This window comes from Hesperophylax consimilis, chromosome 22 (genome assembly GCF_061612785.1).
Source record: "Hesperophylax consimilis isolate HC1 chromosome 22, BYU_Hcon_1.0, whole genome shotgun sequence".
Taxonomy (NCBI): Eukaryota; Metazoa; Arthropoda; class Insecta; order Trichoptera; family Limnephilidae; genus Hesperophylax; species Hesperophylax consimilis.
In genome coordinates, this window is record NC_142857.1 from 2,401,997 (window position 1) to 2,425,889 (window position 23,893).

The 23,893-nt window shown below is 36.8% G+C and overlaps 1 protein-coding gene across 1 annotated transcript in view; it reads left to right on the forward strand.

The window, feature by feature from the left end:
- The window catches only part of kz (putative ATP-dependent RNA helicase kurz), a 73,647-nt gene that overhangs the window by 35,725 nt on the left and 14,029 nt on the right, over positions 1–23,893 (forward strand). The window contains exons 6-12 of the mRNA XM_089645269.1: positions 29–247; positions 658–899; positions 1,401–1,547; positions 2,731–3,214; positions 6,657–6,873; positions 7,058–7,286; positions 7,575–7,724. Coding sequence (XP_089501395.1) covers positions 29–247; positions 658–899; positions 1,401–1,547; positions 2,731–3,214; positions 6,657–6,873; positions 7,058–7,286; positions 7,575–7,724 — 1,688 coding nt within the window. The remainder of the gene's footprint in view (positions 1–28; positions 248–657; positions 900–1,400; positions 1,548–2,730; positions 3,215–6,656; positions 6,874–7,057; positions 7,287–7,574; positions 7,725–23,893) is intronic.

Genomic DNA, 23,893 nt, shown 5'->3' on the forward strand with positions numbered 1-23,893 from the left:
AATATAATATCTAATCAATCATCCCCAGGTAGCGGAAAAACAACCCAGGTCCCGCAGTTCCTGTACGAAGCCGGTTACACGCGTAGCAAGAAGATGATTGGTGTCACGGAGCCTCGGCGAGTGGCGGCCGTGGCCATGGCGGAGCGCGTGGCCACAGAGATGAGCCTCACGTCGCGGGAGGTGTCCTACCTCATGCGATACGAGGGAAACGTCACGGAGGATACGCACATCAAGTTTATGACGGATGGTGAGTTGGAAATATGCTTTTATTTTTATTAAATCATCTCCCACAACACAAACAGGTATATCTCATTTTTGTACATTTTTTAGAAATGCCAAAAACCTTTTTTTTTGGTCGGATTTATTATGTTTCACTAGTGGGGTAAAAAAATGCTTTATTAAAACCCCTTTAGTAAAAGAAACATGGAAATGAATGCTCTTCATGATAGTCGATAGAGTTTTTGAACCGTCCACAAATCAGTCTGAAGAAATGTGCACATCCCTTCTGACCCGTAGATGGTTCATTCCGAGTTTCACACCAAGAGCCACCTAAGAAAAAGGATAGGTCAGCAGGATAGAGCCAAGGGTGGTAGTTTTATACACCCTGATGATGATACAACATTCTTTAACATTTATTTCGGTTTGTGACAATTTCAGGTGTACTCCTGAAAGAAGTGGAGTCAGACTTCACCCTGTCCAAGTACTCTGTGATAATAATAGATGAGGCGCACGAGCGCAGCGTGTTCACGGATATCCTCATCGGCCTGCTCTCGCGTATCGTTCCTCTTCGTTGCAAGCGCGGCGACCCCCTCCGGCTGGTCATCATGTCCGCCACGCTGAGGATTGAGGACTTTACCGAGAATACTCGTCTGTTTAGGGTACCACCACCTGTCATTAAGGTAAGCTCACTTATATGTTCGACACTTTTTACTAAGTATCCGTTACTCATGTTGTGTAACATCTCACCTTGCAAATAAACTTGTCTCGCACAGTCTGTACACGTTGCTACTAAAATCATATTGAAGTTCTGTTATTATTTAATCGTAGGCCGGTTGTTTCACAATACATACTTGGATGAAAACAGAACTTGAGTAGGACTTTCACAGATCTTGAATAGGGCTTTGAAAGTACTTGAATAACAACTTTAAAATTTGATGAATCGTTCAATTCTGAGAAACAACCTTTAAAAAATTCCAACGTTGGACTCGGTTTACTCGAAAACGAAAGCTAAGATTATAAAATTACTCAAGTTATGTTATTGAACTACAAAACAGCATTAATCAGACGTTGATTGTAAAATTAAATATTTCCGTGTTGCACAGCACGGTTACTTATTTTTTATAATTACCAGACCTACAGTGACATCAAGCTAACAGCGATTTTCTTTCTTCTTATTTTAGATTGAGGCCCGGCAGTTTCCTGTGACATTGCACTTCAACAAAAGAACCGATGAGGATTATTTGAAATCAGCATTTTCCAAAACTATAAAAATCCACACAACTTTACCCGAAGGAGGAATCTTAGTTTTTGTTACTGGACAGCAGGAGGTTCGTACCAAATCAGTTTCATATCCACTAATTAATATACTCAACACATAGAACATGTTACATTGCAAACAACTGGACGCAGCTTAATTAATAATTAGAATGGCAGTTTGCAGTGCTGCCACGCTGGTCGATATATGTATATTGGTATTGGTACCTTCATTGTATGGCCTTATCGGCCGGCCGCTAATGTCAACATTTTGAAGGCTCGTATCTTTGGTACTGAGAGGTATTTTCCAAAAATAATTCTGTCCTCAGCATGCTGTTATTAATATGATACATTTGTAAATATAAAATCTCAGTCTCTTTAGTAAATCTGGGGATTTCGCCATTTGGATGAAAATTCCTGCAATATGTCCCAAAAATAAATTCCCAGGAATTTACACATCACAGCCTATCTTATTTCGCCTTCTAAAATATGTATATGTATTTAGTATTTTGGGTTTATATGCTATAGTGCAATTTATAGTTTATGTTCTTAGTTTATTCTGCAAATATAATGTAAACATTTTCACCGCCCGGATGTTGCATCCCTGTAAATATCATTTTTCACTTCTTTTATGATGTTTCATTTAATCTAAGCATAATAGCAAGTTCAGAAATTTAAATTTATAGGGTAAGATACTCCCAGTATCCCCCTGGTGAAAGACCATCATTCAGTATCGAAACGTTGCTTGAAATGGCTGAAGTCATCTTTAACCATCAGATCAGAATAGCCAGATACTTCCCAACCTTCCGCTTCCCCTCCCCACTCCCTTCATATTCATGTTAAAAAGTACATAATCATTATCTGAATAAAATTGTAGATTTGTATTAAAAAAGCCACAGATACTCTTCTTTATGTACATACATTTGGGAGTCCCCAGTGTTGCCCGTGCTTCACGCAGAGTTTTTCGAAATCAGATGTAGACACTAATTTTCCTCTTATTTTGAACATCAAATGTGCAAAATTTCATAAAGTATCAAAATTCTCCTTCGTGGGGTGGGAAAAGGGGGTGGAGGTGGTTTTTCGTAATTTAAATCTCAGGTAGACATTGTCCTTACTCTTGCTTTGAAGGTCGAGTGTGCAAAATTTCATCAATCTTTGAATAAAACTGTAGATTTGTTTAAGAAACAAATGCACACCTAGGTGTGGATCTATATAAATATTTTTCTTTTATTATTTTTTTTAATTTTTCTTCCACAGGTAAACACACTAGTTAAAAGGTTAAGAATGGCTTTCCCTCTGAAAAAATATAGCAAAAAATTAGAAGAAGCAGCGGAAACAACTAGCAAAGTCAATCCCGAGAAATCAAAGCCTAAATCCAAAAGAAAATCAAAATCTGACAAAGAAACTGAATCGAAAAAGAAAATTGATGACAATTTACCAACAATAGACATAACTGATGAAATTGGTGATGAAGTATCAAATAATACGAATGATGTAGTAATTAAGGATGAAGATTCATCAGACGAGGAGAATATCAAGGATCAGGATGATGAAGAACAGGAGATGAGGCTGATGCTGAAGAAGGAGAAGAAGTTGGCGAGGGATAAGAAAAGGTCCGAGCTGGTGAAGCTGCCCAAGTTTGACCTGGATGATTTTGATCTCCACGACGAGGAGGTGGAGGATGATATGTTGGATCAGGGGGAACAGAGTGATATCATGGAAGACAGTGATGATGAAAATGGTAAGCAATAATTATCGTTCATTTTTCTATACCCATGAAAAAGTTTTGGTTTACTGTTAAACCTCTGTACCCCCATTGATCCATGCCCTCCAACAATGCATTTAATTAGCTGAGCGTAGCTAAGTCCTGTTTTACCTGACTGTTTTGCATTTCGTCTGTCTGTAAAAAAAATTGTATGTTCCGTTTCAAGATGGTGGCCGTTTTATTAGTTTAGTTCAGTAAAGATACTTTTCCAATTGATGAAAAATGTGAAATTGTCGTGTTTATTTGTAATTTCTCATTCGCATTTTTTTCAATATATGGTACCTACCTGCCTGAAGAAAGTTTGAAAAGGAATTATTATTGAGATAGTGACATTTATTTGGAAAATTGTATAATTCCTTATTTGTAATAAAATGAGGCCCCTAGAAACAAAGACGGAAGTGTCCACTTTGTTAAATTGTTGGCAATCTAAAAAAAACGTTTAATCAGTCCGTTATTCATCAATATGCAAGGAAATTTTAATAATATGATAGTAAACCGGTTTAAGAATACTATTTTAAATCATCTATGTATCTAAATGCCCCAGTTTCTTTAAAAAATGAATTTTTTTGATGGACACTTCCGTTTTTGTTTCAATCATTTTGACCATTTTGGACACTTGCTGTTTTGTTTCACAAACAGTTGGAAACTGCCGCTTTTGATGTAAATGACAATTTCAAAGATGTTGCAGTCAATGTAAGAAAACAATATTTTTAGGAAGATTTTTTTTATTGAAAAAGTTGCAGTTGAGTTTCTCTTGAAGATATTATTGAAAGTTGATAGGTCACTTCTATCTTAGAAATTTTCATAAATTCTGGATAACAGAAAATAGATTTAAAAAAGGTAAAATAGATTTAATTAAAGGTAAAAATAGATTTAAAGAAAAGTTAACAAAATTATAAAATAATACAAAAATTAACTAAATCATTAATAAGTCTGACACGATTTCTGCCGATTCCTCATTACATTCTATGTGAACATAATCATCTTCTTCTTCTTGAGGTACAAGAGAAGTAGTTGGACATAATTTCGAGTAGAAATTCAATTCGGGAATATTTCTCCAGTCACCGCCAAAGTGGATATTTAGCAGTTTTGCAACATCTCGTAATTTTAAAGGATTAACCGAAATTTGATTAGCCTCAATTAAACTGGGATTTATCATATTTGCAGTTAAATTCCTCTTGCAGATATTATGGAAAGTTGATAGGTCACATCTATAATTTGTTTCTCCTTTTAAAAGAATAGTAGTTTTATTCTTGTTTCTTTTCAAAATGAACCTTTTCGTCTCCGAAAATCGAGATGCCCATGATGATGTAGGCTTCAGAATAAGTTGCGAAGCATTTTTCCATTCGCTTACTTCTACCTCGGTACCCAACTTTATAACTGTAGCAAAATTGGATACAATATTGTAGTATTCTTCCGGTTGGATAATTTGTTCATGTTTTTTTATTTCTTTTTCTATATTACCAAATACTCTATCGGCTGGCATAAAAGAGTGTCCAGTTACCGGAAAAATCAACTCAATTTTTTTAAGACTAGCTGGAGCCTCAGAAAACCATCGCATACACATGCCAATAATGATGGAATTTTTGTTTTGGCCTGGACACCCGTCAGCCATCAGTCTTACTGTTTTGATCCCATCTAAGGGGAGATTCTTCAATCTATGGTATACTGCAGATGCTATCTCATTGGATCCCTTTACATGAGTATTTTCCAACCAACAGTAACTGAATACATTTTCTTTAGTTAACGGTTCTTTTGATGAACCAACTACAGTCGTAAAGTTATAAAAATATAACTGCCGACTATAGTAGGCTTGCTGGTCAGGCACTTTTGGTAACACCAGATTTTTTTCGCAGTCGAAGGAAACTGTTACCAAATCACTTCTCCTTTCCTGTAGATATTTGAAAAACTCGTCATATTTTTTTTTATGTATTCGTTTTTTTATCATCAGATCTACTTTTTCACGTTCGTCCGAAGTTTGTTTTATTTTTTCCGACAATTGCAAACAAGTCGAACAAACATCAGTGCGAGGAGTTCCAAACCCCAAATTAAATTTTTTATTGAACACACTCCTGAAGTATGATTGACTGATGGTAATTCCTTTATCTTCTTGTGCTTTTTTCTTGCACATTAAATACATCTTCCGAATGCTGAGGTTAGAAGGTAAATATCTTCGAAGGTTTGAAGCATTTCGACAGTAATGTGCTTCAGTGCACTTGAACTTCTTTATAAAATTCATGGTGAATTCTAACCTTTCCACGAAATGACGACTCCGATGATCGCCACCACGATTTTCCGTAGCAATTTTGCCAGTTTTATAAAAACATTCCATTATGTGTTGCACCCTTTGTTTTGAAATATTTATGCTCTTTAGAAATGTTTGTTGACACACTGGAATTATGGAGCCGTCGGACAATCTAAATGAAAATTTTGTTTGAAATTGTTTTGTTTTGTAAGTGCCTTTCCTAGGTCGCTGACGTTTAATGGATACTGGTTTACAAAATTTTAAAATTAGTGCATCTTGATATTTTTTGTCCTTACGTGAATAAAAAATCTTGTGAAAACGTATCAAATCTGTCATTTTAATGCTACTGCATTGAAAACTTTTTGAAGTTTTGTGGTTGCAAGCGGGAGCAGATGGTAAACACGTTGGAGAATATCTGTGAATAATATTAAAACGATTAGTTACTATTATTTAGTAGACATCTCCCCTTACTTGATTAATTGTGAAAAAAAATTGTGAACAAATTCAGATAAATCTAAAAATGTCATATTTTGACATTTGCCTACAACATGATGACGGTTTACCTTTTTTTCTTGGCGATGTTTGCCTTCCATTTATGCGGTTGTTTGACACGTTTTCTCACTGATTCCGGTGGCAATATATCGGGGAAAGTTTCCATTCTTGGAATATTTGACGTCCACTAACAATAAATGGTTATTTCCACAAAAAATAACAACTTTTCACTACACGATTCACTCACGCTTCCGCACGAGTTTGTATGAATTCAAGTACGGCCGCCATTATGAATAAAGGCTCCTGATTGGCTATTTGAAAAACTGCCGCTTTTGTTTCGGAAGGAGGTGGACACTGCCGTATTTGTTACAACAACAAAACTTTAAAGCCAAAATACTATGGTTTAATGACAATTATATTAAAATCAGATATATTCTCGAGATAGAATGAACCTTTCTCTATAAAACTGCATATTCAACTCATTTTTGACGTTTGGTGGACACTTCCGTCTTTGTTTCTAGGGGCCTCAAATGTTACATAAAATATGTGGATTTTGTTAAGTAAGGGAGGTATTAAAGAACTAAATTTTGTTTTTGATTTGTCGAATAAGAGAAAATTAAAAATTTTTTTTTTGGACCTGACTGTTCTACAAACATCTAACTTTACTCTATTTATTTGCAGAATGGGACTCCCTAGCCCTGGCTGGAGCCTCGGCCACCTCGAGCCCCCTTTGGGTACTCCCGCTGTACTCCATGCTGCCCCCGGCCGAGCAGTCCAAGGTGTTTGCGCCCCCGCCCCCCGGCTGCCGGCTCTGCGTCATCTCCACCAACGTGGCGGAGACGTCTCTCACCATTCCGGACATCAAATATGTGGTGGATAGCGGGAAGCAGAAAACTAGGTTGTCAATTTTTTTTATTTTACCTTGTTTAATATAGCAACTAATAACATTTTTTGCATCCGTCTATCTATACACAAGGTGTCCAAAAACTCGTAGTTCAAGTTGGAAAATGTTAAATCTATATCAGATAAGAACCCAAAAAAACTTCTGTTTTTAATTTTTTTTTAAATCTATTTTGTTCCAGGGTGTACGAAAAGATGACTGGTGCCTCCGCCATGCGCGTGGTGTGGACTAGCCACGCTGCGGCCCAGCAGCGCGCCGGGCGAGCTGGTCGCGTGGCCCCCGGCCACTGTTACCGTCTCTACTCTAGCGCCGTGTATCAGCATGACATGCCCGCCAACAGGGAGCCGGAGATCAGGGCCAGGCCCGTGGACGACCTGCTTCTGCAGATGAAGTGCATGGGCATTGATAAGGTAAGCTGAATTGTACAATCATATCTTTCTGAAAATTTAGCAAACCTCAAACATCAGGCAAACACTCATTATGGATAGAAACAGTGAACAATTCATCAAATTTGATTTTCAAGGTCTGTTATTTTATCATTGTTTCACAAAACTGAAATAATAAAAGAACTTGGTAGAAAGATAATGGTATGCAAATTTGGCTTAAGGGCAGGTCTATTTATTCTGATGTCAGTGGTTGTAGCATATGATGATATTGATTACGAGGCCAATAATAATTTGGAATTAATATTTTTTCAGGTTATAAATTTCCCGTTCCCATCGGCCCCAGACCTTCTCCAGTTAAAAACAGCAGAAATGAGACTAGAAATATTAGGAGCTTTGGAAAAGTCTAAAACAATAGTCTTGAATTCTAAATTCAACAAGAAAAATGGAGTCACTCCTGAAGAGGTAACAAAAATTAAATCTAATTTAAGTTTTAAAAAGAAAAATATTAATAACAAATCTATTTTTAGTTGTAAAAGTATCAACCACAAAATATTTTTAATTATTATTCTGGAGATTGTCTATGGTAGACAGCTGTCAAGAGTGTCATTTCACTAATCCTTACAAAATTATTAATTTTAAATAGATAATGGCTTTAAATACTATTGCAAATTTAGTGTAACATAATTTTATCTTGTTTATTTGTTTTCTGTCGTAAAAATTTGTGTTGTGTAAATAATTCTTTGGAGCATTTAAGGTAGCCCTTTTTTTAGGTTATTAACAGTAAGTTCTCTTTTGAAATGGATCGAGAGAAACCCCCCGACCCTCCCGATAATGATTTACTGTCTGAATCATCGGGCATTATGATTGCCGTTGATGTACCAGAAGCCTCTGACTTTGTGTCGATAAGTACTAAAAAAAGGAAAATCGATAAAACAGCGAGTAATTCTAATTTGACTCCGACCAATTCCTCTTCAACTTCTCTCCCAATCAGCCCAGCTAACCCTTCCACCGCACCAATCCCATCACCAACTACTACACCTCTGAAGAAAACTTCACGGCTTTACAACAATTTAGACAGATCTCCTTTCATTACACATGTGACATAAATTTCCAAAGATGGAAATCAAACAAATCTATATGATGTAGACTTTGGTCACTTTTTGGTCAAAAATAAAATATACCCTGTTTGGAATGGGGTAAAGTCAGTTGGCCGCAGCCGTCTGTCTGTTGAATTCAGGACAGCGGCTGAAGCCAATGGCTTTCTTAAATCCGATGTTGCCAAGGAAAATTCATATAACGTATTTATACCTACATATCAGGTTACAAAGCTAGGAGTTACAAAAGGGATTCCACCACACTGGTCTATAGAATATGGTCATCTTGGAGAATGTCACTGTTCCCCAAGGTTTTGGAAAAGTTATTAAAGCGCGCCGACTTAATTATAGATTTAAAACGGGAAACTCCATAGAATGGAGACCCTCCCAATCTGTTGTCCTAACTTTCGATAGTAAAGACCTCCCACAAAATGTTTCCATGTTCCATGTCTCCCTAGCAGTAGAGCTCTATGTGTTCCCAACTGCGCAGTGCTACAAGTGCTGCAGATTTGGACATACGAAGAACCTCTGCAGATCAGAATCTCGATGCTTTAAGTGCAATTCGTCTCATAGTGGCGATTCCTGCAATAAAGAAGAGGAAAATTATAAATGTCTAAACTGCTCCGGAAATCACATGTCCATCAGCAAAACTTGCCCTGAATTATCTAGACAGCGCAATATAAAACATACAATGGCCGAGAAAAGCATTTCTTATGCGGAAGCATCAAGAATGTTTAATAAATCCGTAACATCTTATTCAGAAATAACTTCCAAAAATTCAAAAAATTCCATTCCTTCTAAACCTTCATCTTCATCATTCAAGAAAACTGTTGAAAAGATCTCAAAGCCTAGAGTGCTAAAATAATGCTAATCATGAATCCCTCCTCTGGTTCCCCAATGGACAACTTCCTTCCTCTTCATATGTCAATGCATTTTCAAAGTCTAGTAAAGAACATAATTATAATAGCGACCTTAACTCTACATTAATCTCTTCATTTTTACATATCCTACAAACTTTAAACACCAACAACATTCTTATACCGTCCCACGTTGCTAAACAAATTACTCAAATTATCAATAATACAACTAGAAATGGCTCCTCTGATGAGGATTCTTCAGTGGAATTTTCATAGCATCAAAAACAAGTCTGCAGAATTTTTATGCACATTAAACTCAAACTTAATTTTAGTGGCTGCCGTCTCGGAGACGTGGCTGATGCCGGATTCTGATTTCAGAGTCAGGGGGTACCACTGTCTTCGAGACGACCGTCAAGATGGGAAGGGCGGCTCAGCTCTTTTCATTAAAAAATCCTTACCCTTCTCCCCAGTAGATGTTAAACCAATTGGTTGTTCCTTTCAAGTAACTGCCGCAAAGGTTTTTGACACTACAATAATTTCTCTGTACATATCTCCATCTAAAAAACCTTCAAAATCAGTCCTTGAAGCAATGTTTTCCAAGGTTACTTCCCCTACACTTATTCTAGGAGATTTTAATGCCCATCACGGATTGTGGGGAGCTCACAATTGTGACAGATTGGGCAGAGATATTGTTGATTTACTCGACGAACTAAACCTATGCATAATCAATGATGGTTCTCCTACCCGCCTTCAAGTTCCTGGTCAGCGACCCAGCATGGTTGATCTTACTATTTGCAATTCCAGCATAGCCGCATCTTTGTTGTGGAGGGTTTTGGATGACCCGCATGGAAGTGACCATTACCCCATCCTCATTGAATCCTCAAATATTTTTCATCCCAACAAGAATGTCAAGTGCAATAGTCGAAAACCGAAGTTCTTAACTGCCAGTGCCAACTGGAATGATTATTCAAATCATACAAAGTCCTCCGTCCAAAATCTACCCTCTCCGACTACAGAAAATGTTGCGGAATATTACGAGTTGTTGGTGTCTGTAGTCATTACGGCTGCAGAAAAATTTATTCCCATTAAAAGGACATGCAACAAAGGGAAACCTCCCCCAGCTCCGTGGTGGGATACTGAATGCGCAGATGCAGTAGATAAGAGGAAAAAATATGCAAAAATTTATTCAAGAAATGTGAATTTGGAGAACTTCCTAAAGTATAAACAGATTGAAGCTAAGACCAAACGTCTTCTAAAAAACAAAAAAAGGCAAGGCTGGAAAAATTTTTGCTCATCGTTATCTCCCGAAGTTCCTCCTTCAGTTGTTTGGAATTCAATTGGTCGGTTTAAGGGTTCTCACGTCCCATCAGTTACTCGGCCACTCTCTTCAGAGTGGGTGAAGGAATTTGCTGATAAACTAGCTCCTCAAACTGCGAGTAATTGGAATGAAACAGAATTCACATACTCTTTTAAAACACGGGGCTGGATGGATACCCACTTTAATTTAGTAGAGCTAACGGAGGTCTTAACCGATCTCACAGACTCATCTCCTGGTGTAGATGGAATTCTATATAGCTTTATTAAGAACTGAGATATTACTACACTAAACTATTTTCTTTCGATTATAAATCTGATCTTTGACTCCGGAAAAATACCATCATCCTGGAAAACTCAAATAATAGTTCCCATCCTGAAACCCCAGAAAGATCCTAGCTCCGGACTCTCTTACAGACCTATAGCTCTGTCGTCTTCGTTAGTTAAAATAACTGAGCATATGATCAAAAGACGCTTAGACTGGTTTGTAGAAAATGAGAAAATTCTTCCCAACTCTCAGTTTGGATTTCGAAAGAGAAAAAGTACGATCGAAAGTGTGTCCATACTGACTTCTGATATCCAGTTGGCCCTGGCCGATAGGGAAACCCTTGTCGGTGTTTGCCTTGACGTGTGCGGAGCTTTTGACAATGTTTTATTAGACGTTTTACTCAGAAAATTATTAAAAATTGGTATCCCTCGTAAGCTTGCCAGTTTTATAACTAACCTCCTTCTTACTAGGAAAATTCAAATCCAGGTGCCGGGTTCCCCTTCATTAGAAAGAATTGTACCGAGATTATTAGTGTGTAATTTCTGAAAAGTGTATAAACATATAACTCATGTGTTGCACAATCTTAAATAAGGGAATCAGAAATTAAAGAATTGCGTCAGTGCTCAGAACAAAATTTATTGAGTTTAATTATCAAAATACTTAATCATCTATTAAATTACATTGTTATCAAGTTAAATAGCAAGAGACTCTACGTTCATTATTAAGATCAGGGCATGTTCAGATCGTTAAACAAAATCTGACTAGTGATGCGAATATACAATACTAATATGTTATTCTGCGGGTAGTAAAAATTAAAAGGATAAGTTTCACATCTCAAATATTAATCTTGCTTGATTATATAGGGCGCCAGCTCTTCCCAATTATCTTGTGAAGAACAAATTTATAAAATTAAAGTAAACCATTTTGTGAAATCTAATTAGCATGATGACAATCGCTCACGTTTTTGATGGCGCAAATCTCTCTGGAATCCGTTCCGTGACGCGCGTCCTGACTGATGTCCGAATTCCCTAGAACTGGCTTGCAATCTCAGATGTCTATGATTAAGTACCCGGCCGTGGCTGTGTTCACAATTGCACGCTTCTTGAGTTAATTAGTTCTTCCAAGCGCTTGACACCGGGGCGAGTAGTTTCAAATCGTTACATTACTCCCTTCCCTTCAAAAAAATTTCCAAAGGAAATTTGAGGCCCTCCTGGCGCCTTTACACATTTCAAGACAGGAAGCTTGCTGATCATGCCAATAGGTGATATGCTCTGGAACAATTGATTTCAGAATGTATCCTGAAACCAGGAAATTTATATCCAATATGAAGGTCAAGTACAGGGTCCAGGTCTTGAAGGCAGAAGTGGTGATTATCAGCTTAGAGGTTTGTTTGGTGATTGTATGAAGGCGAAACTCCTCCTCCTAATCTGGCCATGATGAATTTTGAAACTGCTGGGATGAGCATCCAAAGAGTATACAGATGAAAGCCGAAGATCAATGTAGAAGAAGAAAATTGATGTTCAATTTTGATAGTCTTGATATTGTCCAGTGCAGATGACAGGTCCATTTTATGTAAAGATGTCCATATGAATTTGAAGTTCTTCCTTCCATGTAGATTGTAATTGTTTTGGCCAAAAGCAGCAATGAATTGCACCGGGCAGTATATGTTAAGGTCTTGAATTTGTAGTGATGATTGCGATTTAACATTGATGTTAATTCTTGATGTTGCGAAGACTAAGCTAAACTATGAAATGGTTTACTGATGAAAATTAGAAAAAAAAATTTAAGTTAGAACTGATTGTTTAGTTATAAAGTTATAAATTGAAGTTTCAAAACAGCCCACCTAGATGTCACTCCTCAAAATAGAATGATATTTTAAATATCTTTATAAATAAATTTTATTATAATTTTACTAACAAGTTATTTCAAAGTTTAAAAATTTAAGCTTTAATTGTGAAATAAATATTAAGATTTCTATATGAAGATGAACATTATTATCCTTCCCATAGATCTGAGTGAAAATAAGTTTTGTCTTTGATATTGATAAAATTTGAGAAATAAATTAGCTTGTGAAATAACAAATTCTGTAATACCCCAATGTAGTATAGTATAAATCAAAATTTAAATTTTCAGTTAAAATGTAATCCGATGATGAAATTAGCAGTAAAATTGAATTATTCTTATTCTATTTTGTAAATCACTAAGAATAAAGAACCAATTAACATTCCATGATTCGATCAAGAACAAGGTATTGATTGAATTATCGAATGCTAGTTCGACTTGTTGAGGTCATTCCGAGCTCAAGAATGACCCCCGCAACCCGAAGTAGGAAGCTTTATTATCTTTAAAATAAAATTAAAAGTAAACCGACGTTGGCATATGCCACATGCATTTTTTTGTGTTGAGGATTTCAAATCTCTCTATTTAATTAATTTATATTTATTTTTATTCTAATTTGTAAAGATAAAAAACAACATAAAATGTGAATCCAAAAAGAAAAAAAAAAAACCCAAATGGATAAAATAAGCACTACCAAAAGAAATTACATAGAAAACCGTTGGCAGGGTTTCATAACTTCCTAAAGTTACTAAATAGATATTCTAAGCATCTGATTGCTATCATGTGATGAAAATAGTAACCCAATGCCAAAGATTCTTAATGAACTCTTCGGTTTGCCTTCTAACTCAAAGCAACATAATAAATAGTACTAACTATAAATCATTTAATCTATTATAAGAAAATTGTAACCAATATCCAGCAGATCCTGCAAGGAATATACATACTCATTTGATACTATAGATTAATGAATGGGATAACCCAAATTAACATTAATAATTTGATAAATATAGGCACGGTATTGTACCACATGCAATTGAAAATGCACTATTTCTCCAGCTTATAGTATGTAACATCCCCAAAGGGCATAAAAAACTTATTAATAATAGCATAATGATACAGAACAAGACAAAGAAACAGAACAAGACAACGAAACATAATACCCAACTGTATTCTACTATAAACTATCTTGAAGATACGCCCACCATTCCGGACTAGCAAGCGCATCTTGAAAACAGTTAATTACATAACCATTTCAAAATGAATATTATAAAAGTACATATGAAAATCATCAAAATCCCAAACGGATGTACAATGTACTCATACACATCCAAACTTAATATTTGATGACTTGAATATATAAATTTACAAAATTTAGTATTATGTACATTCATATGCACACATTCAATGCGTAAGGGTAAGGGTAGGTCACCCTTGCACACTGAACAAGTATAAAAATAGCAAAATACATATATTAGTAATATTTGGACACGGACAAACAAAATAACATCATAAACAAATATAAAATTGCATTCAATGTGAGAACATAAGTTTTAGTCATGCTCTCACGTTAAATGGAATCTTTTAATCGCTTCCACTATTGCGCATAATGGAAACAAAAGTATATAAAATAATTAAAATACCCTCCTGACCTACACGACGTTAATCTGAGATTTCATGTTTGATTATATCCTTAATGTGAAAGGTTCCCACAGGTTTTCCATTTAAATCAGCTAAAATGTAAGCAACTGGAGACAATTTCTTAATGACTTTGCTGCGAATAAACTTGGGAGCTAATTTCGCTGAAAAATACTTACTAGCGTCTGAAAGAACGAACGATCGGCGCCAAACGATGTCACCAATTTCATATTGTATGTCCCTACGACGTAGATTATACTGAGTTTTGTTCTTTTCATACGACTGCCTTAGAGACGTACGAACCTGTGAAAAAATATCGTTCAATTCGTCCAAATCCGAAGCCCAAGAATCCCGTGCGGCAAATCTGATATCTTCGGGGTTGAAGTCTGAAGATTTGTAGTCGTTTCCTGAAATAATAATTTCCCTACCAAAGTTCAAGAAAAAGGGAGTATATCCGGTGACCTCATGTACTGCCGTGTTAATAGCGAGTTCAATTTCATGTAGACAATCTGCCCATCTCCGATGATCACCACCGACGTACGAGCTAATAGCAGACACTAACACTCTGTTAATCCTTTCAACCGGATTATTTTGCGGATGGTATCTACAGTTGTAAAAGAGGTGTCTTATATGAAACTTGCTAACTAACGCTTTCATGTCTTTTGAAATATATTGGGGACCATTATCCAGAATTATTGTATCAGGCACCCCAAACTTGTAAAATATCTCATTTTCCATGATCTCAACAATATTCTTTCCAGTAGCTTTTCTTAATGGGAAAAGTTTAGAGTATTTTGTAAAGAAGTCAGAGATTACTAACAAATATGTATAGTCTTTTTTGTAGGAGCTGGGGAAAGGACCTAATAAATCTGTGGCAATCATTTGCCAAGGACGTTGAACCAATTTGGGATCACCCATTAGACCTGGTGGTAACTGATTCGTACTCTTATGACCCAAGCAAGTGTGACATTTGCTAATGAATGATTTTACGTCGGCCGCCATCTTCGGCCAGTAATATTTCTGACTAATTCTATTCAAAGTCTTCATAATACCAAAATGAGCACACGAAGGAGGTACATGATATTGTGTTATTATATCTTTCCTAGACTCTTTAGGTACCACTTCTTTCCAGTCATACACTCTGTGTAGCGCTTCCATACTCTGTATGTGTTTGTACAATACTCCATTATCAACTTTCCAAGCATGAAATTTATTTGGAAAAGCTAGAACATTTCTACACATTTTATCGTACCACGATTCTTTGGTTGGTGAAGTTTGTCCTACTACAGCTAATTCTACGGGATCACGTGATAATGCGTCAGGTACTATATTATCTTTTCCTTTACGGTGTTCTATAATAAAATTGAATTGCTGTAACCTGACAGCCCATCTTGCTAATCTGCCTGTAGGAGATTTAATATTCACTAACCATTTTAGACTGTAATGATCTGTTATTATTTTAACCGGTATGACAGAACCTTCTATGTAAGCCCTAAATTTTTCCAGAGCAAAAATCATTGCATTTAGCTCTTTCTCTGTAGTTGAATGATTTCTCTCTTGAGCACTCAGAGACCTACTAATAAATGATATAGGGTGTTCTCTATCCGAATCGTCTACCTGCGTCAGGACCGCCCCTATCCCGGTGTTGGATGCGTCGCATGATATGATGAAAGGTTTTTCAAAGTTAGGACAAGCTAAAACAGGTGCGCTCACTAAAATATCTTTAAGTTTTTTAAAAGCTATATCTGCCTGACTGTTCCATTTAAATTTGTTTCCCGTAAATTCCTTTCTTGTTAAATTATGTAACGAAGCTGCTATTATGGAAAAGTTACAAATAAACCTTTTATACCAAGATAATATGCCTATAAAACGTCTTAAGCTTTTTTGCGAGTTCGGTATAGGAAAATCCACTATGGCTTTAACTTTATCTGGATCGGTTCTTAAACCTTGACTATCGACGACATAACCCAGAAACTTTAACGAGTCTCTACAAAAAACAGATTTGTCCATATTGATAGTTAGACCCGCATCAGAAAGTTTTTGTCGAACTTTCCTCAAAAGAGACATGTGTTCCTCAAATGAAGTGCTTATAATTATTATATCATCTAAGTAATAAAATACTTTGCCCTCAAATTCAGGTCCAAATATTTTATCCATTAAGCGCATCATTCTAGAGCTCGCCCCATGAAGACCGAATGGCATTCTAGCAAAATGGAATAATCCTCGTTTCGGAACAGTAAAAGCCGTCTTCTCTTTAGAGTTTTCCTCCAAAGGAATTTGCCAGAAAGCTGCTGTCAAGTCAATAGTAGACAGGTATTTAGCACCGCCTAAGGAATCTAGTATGCTTGAAACATAAGGAATAGGAAAACTGTCTTTTTTCGACAGCGAGTTTAAAGTTCTACTGTCCAAACATAACCTAAATGACCCATCCTTCTTGGGAACAAGTAAGATCGGACTGTTCCACGCACTATGACTTGGTTCCACGACTCCTAACTCTAACATTCTATCTAATTCTTTATGTACCGCCGGTAGCAAGTGTGGTGAAACTGGGTAATATCTTTGTTTTACCGGTTGAGCATCACCTGTGTCAATGACGTGATATTCCAAATCGGTTTTACCTAACCTGTCTCCCGAGATATCTTTAAATTCGTCTATAACGCATTTAAGCTCATGCTTCTGTCTATTCGATAAATTTAAGCTGTTTTCTAATCCTTTTATCTCTGTGACTGATTTCGGCTCAGATTTTGATTCCCGTGGTGATATATATTTGCAAATTTCCGGACAAATATTAAAATGTTTCCAAAAGTCTATACCTAGAATTACATTTGAAGTGATCTCAGGCATAACTACAAAAGTAAAATATTTGACAATGTTTTTATACAGCACCGGAACTGTTATCTGTTGTGTACATTGTACTGAGTGACCTGTCGCAGAAGTTAGAGAAAATTTTCTTTTTAAAATCGCCAAACTAAATCCTAATCTCACCAAATGTGTGTGAAAGTTATTTCCCAAAATAGAAAGGTGAGAACCTGAATCTAGCAAACCAGAAAATTTAGTATTTAGAACCTGAAATGATATGTGAGGACGGCCATCATTACCCGCTCTCTCCGCCTTTGACGTTCTAAGGTCCTGGTAGAATTTCTCCACGACAGCAAGCCAATTAGACCACTCCGGGTCACACGGCACAGTAGATGAAGATGTCTCCTCGCCCACTGCACAGGTAACCCGGGCTGCTAGTTTTTTCGGTTCTTGCATCTGCAGTCAGGAGCCTTTACACCAGGTTGACCACAGCGGAAACATCTCACTGGTTCTCTGAAATTCCCGTTTTGAGCGCTTTGATTATTGTTATAAAAATACCTTTGATTTCTTTTGACATTATGATTATAATTGTTATTATTGCGAGAAGCCTCCCTGTTATTAATATTAGATGGAGTATTGTTGGCAGAATTATTGGCTTTGGAATTGTAAGAATTTGAATTTGCAGGATGGTTTCTAGTATCCGTGCGACTATCTGCCAATTCTATCATTTTTCCAAATTTCTTTAGAGCAGTAATATTAGTCACCTCTGTAAGAGAAAGTTTATGTATGTATCTTGGCAACATGTTACACATTAGAATTTCTAATATTTCCTCTTCCGGCAATTTCTTAGAGAGGCGATTATTCAATAGTAAGACTGTAGTTATAAATGAACCCAGGTTTTCTTTGGGTTTTTGACATGTAGTTCTTAACTGAGCTACAAGACGTTTCTCATGGTCCAAGAGTTCGAACTCCTCCTTCAAACCCGCAACAATCTCTGACCATGAATTAAAAGTAAAACGGTTCACCCTGAACCAGTTCAAAGCATCGCCTGTGAAAAATTCAATCGCGCTAGAAAATAGATTATTGGTACTTACACCACGAGAATCTGCTAGTTCTTCTACACGTTCTATGAAATTGCGTACGCATGTGGATCCGTCAAAAACCAGATTCCATTTGTGCACGGGGAATGGCTTGCAGGAAGAGGATTGCGTTTCCGCCTGTCCCTCCGGCGAAGCTTCATTTTTATTCAGCATTGTCACAGAATCCTGAAACTTGGCCTGACTCCTCGTAACAATTTGCGGTTCCGACATGACGTGAAGAAACTATGCTATGTAGGTATGAAATAAATAATTAGCACATGTACCAAATATACACGACGACAATAATCTTGCCTCGTACCAAAAAAAAAAAAATTGACTACAGCGTACTGTAAGTCAATAAACAGTGAAAAACGCAGAGCGCTAGAGTTCTAGAGGGGACACTCAAATATATAAAATTTGTAAAATGATTATTTAATGGAATATCATCACGAAACAGATCCACAGTGCATCAAAACCGCGAGCGACTGTCATCATAAATTCACAAATTAGCAAGACTAACACTTGAGACTTTTAACTACAGTAAAAAACATTGAGCCCAAATTTACATCCTACCCACAAAATAACACATCACTAGGTTTAAACCACGTTGGGAGGCCAAATGTACCGAGATTATTAGTGTGTAATTTCTGAAAAGTGTATAAACATATAACTCATGTGTTGCACAATCTTAAATAAGGGAATCAGAAATTAAAGAATTGCGTCAGTGCTCAGAACAAAATTTATTGAGTTTAATTATCAAAATACTTAATCATCTATTAAATTACATTGTTATCAAGTTAAATAGCAAGAGACTCTACGTTCATTATTAAGATCAGGGCATGTTCAGATCGTTAAACAAAATCTGACTAGTGATGCGAATATACAATACTAATATGTTATTCTGCGGGTAGTAAAAATTAAAAGGATAAGTTTCACATCTCAAATATTAATCTTGCTTGATTATATAGGGCGCCAGCTCTTCCCAATTATCTTGTGAAGAACAAATTTATAAAATTAAAGTAAACCATTTTGTGAAATCTAATTAGCATGATGACAATCGCTCACGTTTTTGATGGCGCAAATCTCTCTGGAATCCGTTCCGTGACGCGCGTCCTGACTGATGTCCGAATTCCCTAGAACTGGCTTGCAATCTCAGATGTCTATGATTAAGTACCCGGCCGTGGCTGTGTTCACAATTGCACGCTTCTTGAGTTAATTAGTTCTTCCAAGCGCTTGACACCGGGGCGAGTAGTTTCAAATCGTTACAGAATAGTAAACAAGGGTCTGCTTCAGGGCTCCGTCCTTAGTCCTATCCTTTTTAATATATATACCTTTGACCTGCACCGGAGTATGCATCCATCTTGTAAACTACTTCAGTATGCGGATGATCTTTTTATTTATATTTCAGGACAAATTATCACTTTTCTGGAGGAAGTAATTAACATATCGTCGCATTAATTCGTAGACTGCGTAACTCCAAATTTTTCGAAAATACGTTTTTAATGCCATCTGGTGTTAAAATTAGACCCGCATCGACTAGTAAAACTCGAAAATTTAAAAAAAAAATAACATTTTAGATAAACACAAATTAGAAAACTGCGTAAAATTATGGTGCCATTTTTACTCGCGAATACTTCGTAACTCCTTAATTCAATATTGGCCGGTGAGCCGTGCACGCTTGTTGTGTTTTTGACTGAGGAAATTTATTTACGGTGTAATAGTTTTACCGTGAAATTAACTGAGATAAGTTGATTAATCAATTTTGAACATTTTATAACCTTAATTTTAATTGTGAGGTCACGAATAGTGTTTTGTATCTGTAGTCTAAACTGACGTCTTCTGCACCGTGTGACGCTCTGCCGTAGCTCTCTTGTTTTATGTGCCTCTGCGGTTTCGTAAATACCTAATAGGTCCTTGTTCTGTGATTATCTCTTCTTCAAGGTCACCATCTCTTTGCAAGTGGATCTCCTCCTGATGCATATCCGGATCCGGTTCTTCACTGTCCTCTTCAAATAAACCCAAAATATTTACGGTGGAACGTGCGGCAATTCCATCTCGTCTCTCCTCAGACACAGTCCGTTCTCTGTCAGGCATCTTCCGCGGGTCAAGCACATGTCTTGGTATGCCATCTACTTCGATGTTGTTGACTGAAGTAAGTCCTGTCACCCTTCCATGCACGATGTGCATCTTCCATCTACTGGTTTAACCGCAAGAAGATCGCCCACTTAGAGCTCAGTCAATACTTCCTCTTCTATATTCACTTGCGCAGAAGGGTGTCTCCACGAGTGTGAAGTGTGAACTATACTAGACAGCGCAATACCTCGATCATCCTGACTTTTTGCAGCCAAAGATTGTACCGAAACACTGCCTGCAGGGGATCGCCTCCACTTCTGGCTGCAGTTCTCTTTATTGTTTGATGATGTCGTTCAACTATACCGTTTCCAGCTGGTCGGTATGCCGCGCAAAATCTTTGACGAACATTCCATCTCTTACACTTATCTGTAACACTGTAGGAACAAAATGCAGTACCATTGTCCATGAGAACTACTTTGGGCGGGCCTCTTTCCCGAAACACTTCTTCCAAATGTCTGATAATCGAAGCTGCATTATCTGACTTGATTTCCCGCCACACGGCAAATCTACTTGGACCGCAATCGATAAATGTGAGTAAACATTTCCTACCGAAATGAGTAACATCAACTGCCAAGCGACTCCAGGTTGTCACAACATTAAGATTACCCGCTTCATGGGATGATGGTGGAGGGTCAATTGTCCTGCATTGTACGCAGGAACGCACGCATCTATCGACGTCCTTTCTTCTCGCCTCGGGATCGACCAGCCGGGCAAGATGAAGCGTTCACTTTACTCCAAAGTGATGCTGAGCATGAAGAGTTTCTACGCTTAAAGCACATGTTTGCTCACCAGTTCCACTTTCAAGTCTCTCCCACCTACCTTCACACTCTGAGGAGTCTCTTTCACAACGTTTCCTGTCATGGCTACTCTTTGCCCGGGTCTTGCAAACCCTAGTAAGTACATCAGTTTTATTTCTACAGGACAACAAGGGTGATCGACAATGTCAGATCAAATTCTTCTACAATCTCCTTCATCAACTCCAAGCGTCACTTAACGATCATCTCTGACACGACTACTCCCGGTCAGTGTAGATCTCACCCAGCACAAAACCGTCGCCGAATCTGTAATGATCTCCAGAGTTTGAAGATTTCACTTGAGAGTCAGATTTAATCCCTTAAGGAAGGAAAAGTACCAGCATTTACAAGACTTAAAACAGACATTAGAAAAGGATTACCACTCCTTTAACGATAACCTTCCGCATCATTAAAATCATTAAAATGCATCTAAATAGACTGCCTCGACATACACATACATTGTTGTGTTTTATTTTGTAAATGTAAAATTCTTATCTCCCAAATTTTCCGCTAGGTTGTTCATAAAACTGTTCGCAGAAAAGTATGTATCTTTTGTAAAATGCGTATCTCCATTCTCGGTTTTTACGTAAACTTCCTAACTCCGATTTGAAATAGAAAGCCTTAACTTACAAAAGTTTAATGATTGAAAATAAATTTCCAAATATATTATATGTTCGAAACATAAATAAAAAGAATAAGAGTCTTTCATTTTTTTCACTACGAGGTTTTTTGTGCCTTCTGTAAAATTTTACATTTGGGAGTTACGCATTCTACGAATTAATGCGACGATATGCACCTTGACATCTGGTTAACGAATCACGGCTTAGAAATTTCTCCGTCCAAAAGCAATGTTATCGTTTTTTCCAGGAAACGTGTTACTCCACATATAACAGTCCAAATAAATAATTCGATTCTCCCTATCCAGGTTCAGATAAGATTTCTTGGGGGTCATTTTAGACTCTTAAGTTATCATGGAACCCGTATGTTAATTTGATAATTAACAAATGTCAGGCCGGCCTCAACACTTTACGTGCCGTTTCAGGGGTCTGGTGGGGAAGTCACCCATCCACCCAAAAACTATTTTATAATGCATATGTTAGGAGTCATTTGGATTATGCGTCGTTTCTCATTGAACCCACTTCTAAAAAAAATCTCGCTAGGTTGGACCGTATCCAATCTCAAAGTTTAAGATTGATTATCAGAGCAATGCGTTCCTCCCCAATTAATGCTTTACAAGTGGAGGCTGTGGATGCTCCTCTTCATTTTAGAAGACAGTTCTTGGCTGACAAGTTTTTATTTAAATGCTTAAGACTCACTAATCACCCATTGATGCACAAAATAACTGCACTCTCTGCTCAAGTTAAATGTCTTCCATATTGGAGGAACAAATCAATCCCTCTTCTCGTTAAAAGCCTCTGTACATATAGTGCGTATAAACCCCTTTTAAATCCATCTAATAGACTTCCTTTATATTCAAACTCCTTTCGTATTCATTTACATAAACCAAATATTCTTCTTTCTCTTGGCATAATTAACAACCACGAAGCTCCGAGTAAGCTTATCCAAATTTTAAATTCAAAATATTCTGGCTGGAAAATTATTTACACTGATGGTTCCAAATCTTCCTTTTCAGACCATGTGGGAGCGGCGTTCCATTGCCCATCAGATATGGGCCCATGTCAATAAAATAATTAAACTTCCAAAAGAGGCTTCAGTTTTCACTGCTGAATGTATAGCCATTTTTGAATCCCTAAAATACATTGACGATAACCACGTTGGAAATTTCTTAATTCTCTCCGATTCTCTAAGTGCACTTCAAAAATTAAACTCCTCACCTTTTCATCACCCGGAAGACGATTTCTGTATTGGAATTTGCACTCTAATTCATAAATTAACTGACTCGGGAAAAGAAATCGTTTTGGCTTGGATACCCAGTCACTGCGGTATCCCTGGAAATGAAAAGGCCGATTCGTTGGCGAAAGATGCCATTGTTTCCGGACACTTTTTATATAAATTTTTAAACCTCGATGACATTTTCATAAAATTGAAGGAAAACATGATTTCCACATGGCAGAATCACTGGGATGAGTCTAGTAAAACGAAAGGCAATGTTTTTTTCATGATACAGCCCACGATTCCTTCAAAACCGTGGTTTTCCGGACTCTCTCTGAACAAATTCTCAACATCATCCATTTGTCGCATGCGGATAGGGCATTGCTGCCACAATGTTCATCTAACAAAAATACATGTCAAGAATTCTGCCATGTGCGAATGTCGTCTCGACGAAGAGGACCTCAATCAGTTGCCCTATAAATAATTCGTGCAAAAAGTTCATCCCTGACTTGATCAGTATTGGTGTATTACCCCCTTACAACATTGCATCCCTGTTATCTTCTGTGGATAAACGTGTATATAAAGTAATTTCTAGTTTCCTCAATATTAACGGTATCAATTTGTACATACTCATTTTTCCTCTTGCTGGTATGTTTAATTTCATATATTTGTGTAGTTTGCTTTGTTTATTTTTAAGTACAATAAATTATACTAGTTTATTCATTAATTATCAATTGTTTCAACTTGTAAATGTGTATCTGATCGCGTTCGTGATTGGATACAAATTTGCAAGTTATTAATTCATTATTTTGCTTCCCCAAAAATGGACATCTTGTAAAGTTAATGCCTAAGGTATTTTTTGTATTATATTATTATGTAATGTAGTGTTCTAGTTCTTACTTCTAAATCTGTAAATATTTCACTTATATGGAAAAAAAAAAAAAAACTAAACAAAGACAAAAACAATATAAGACAATACTTACAAA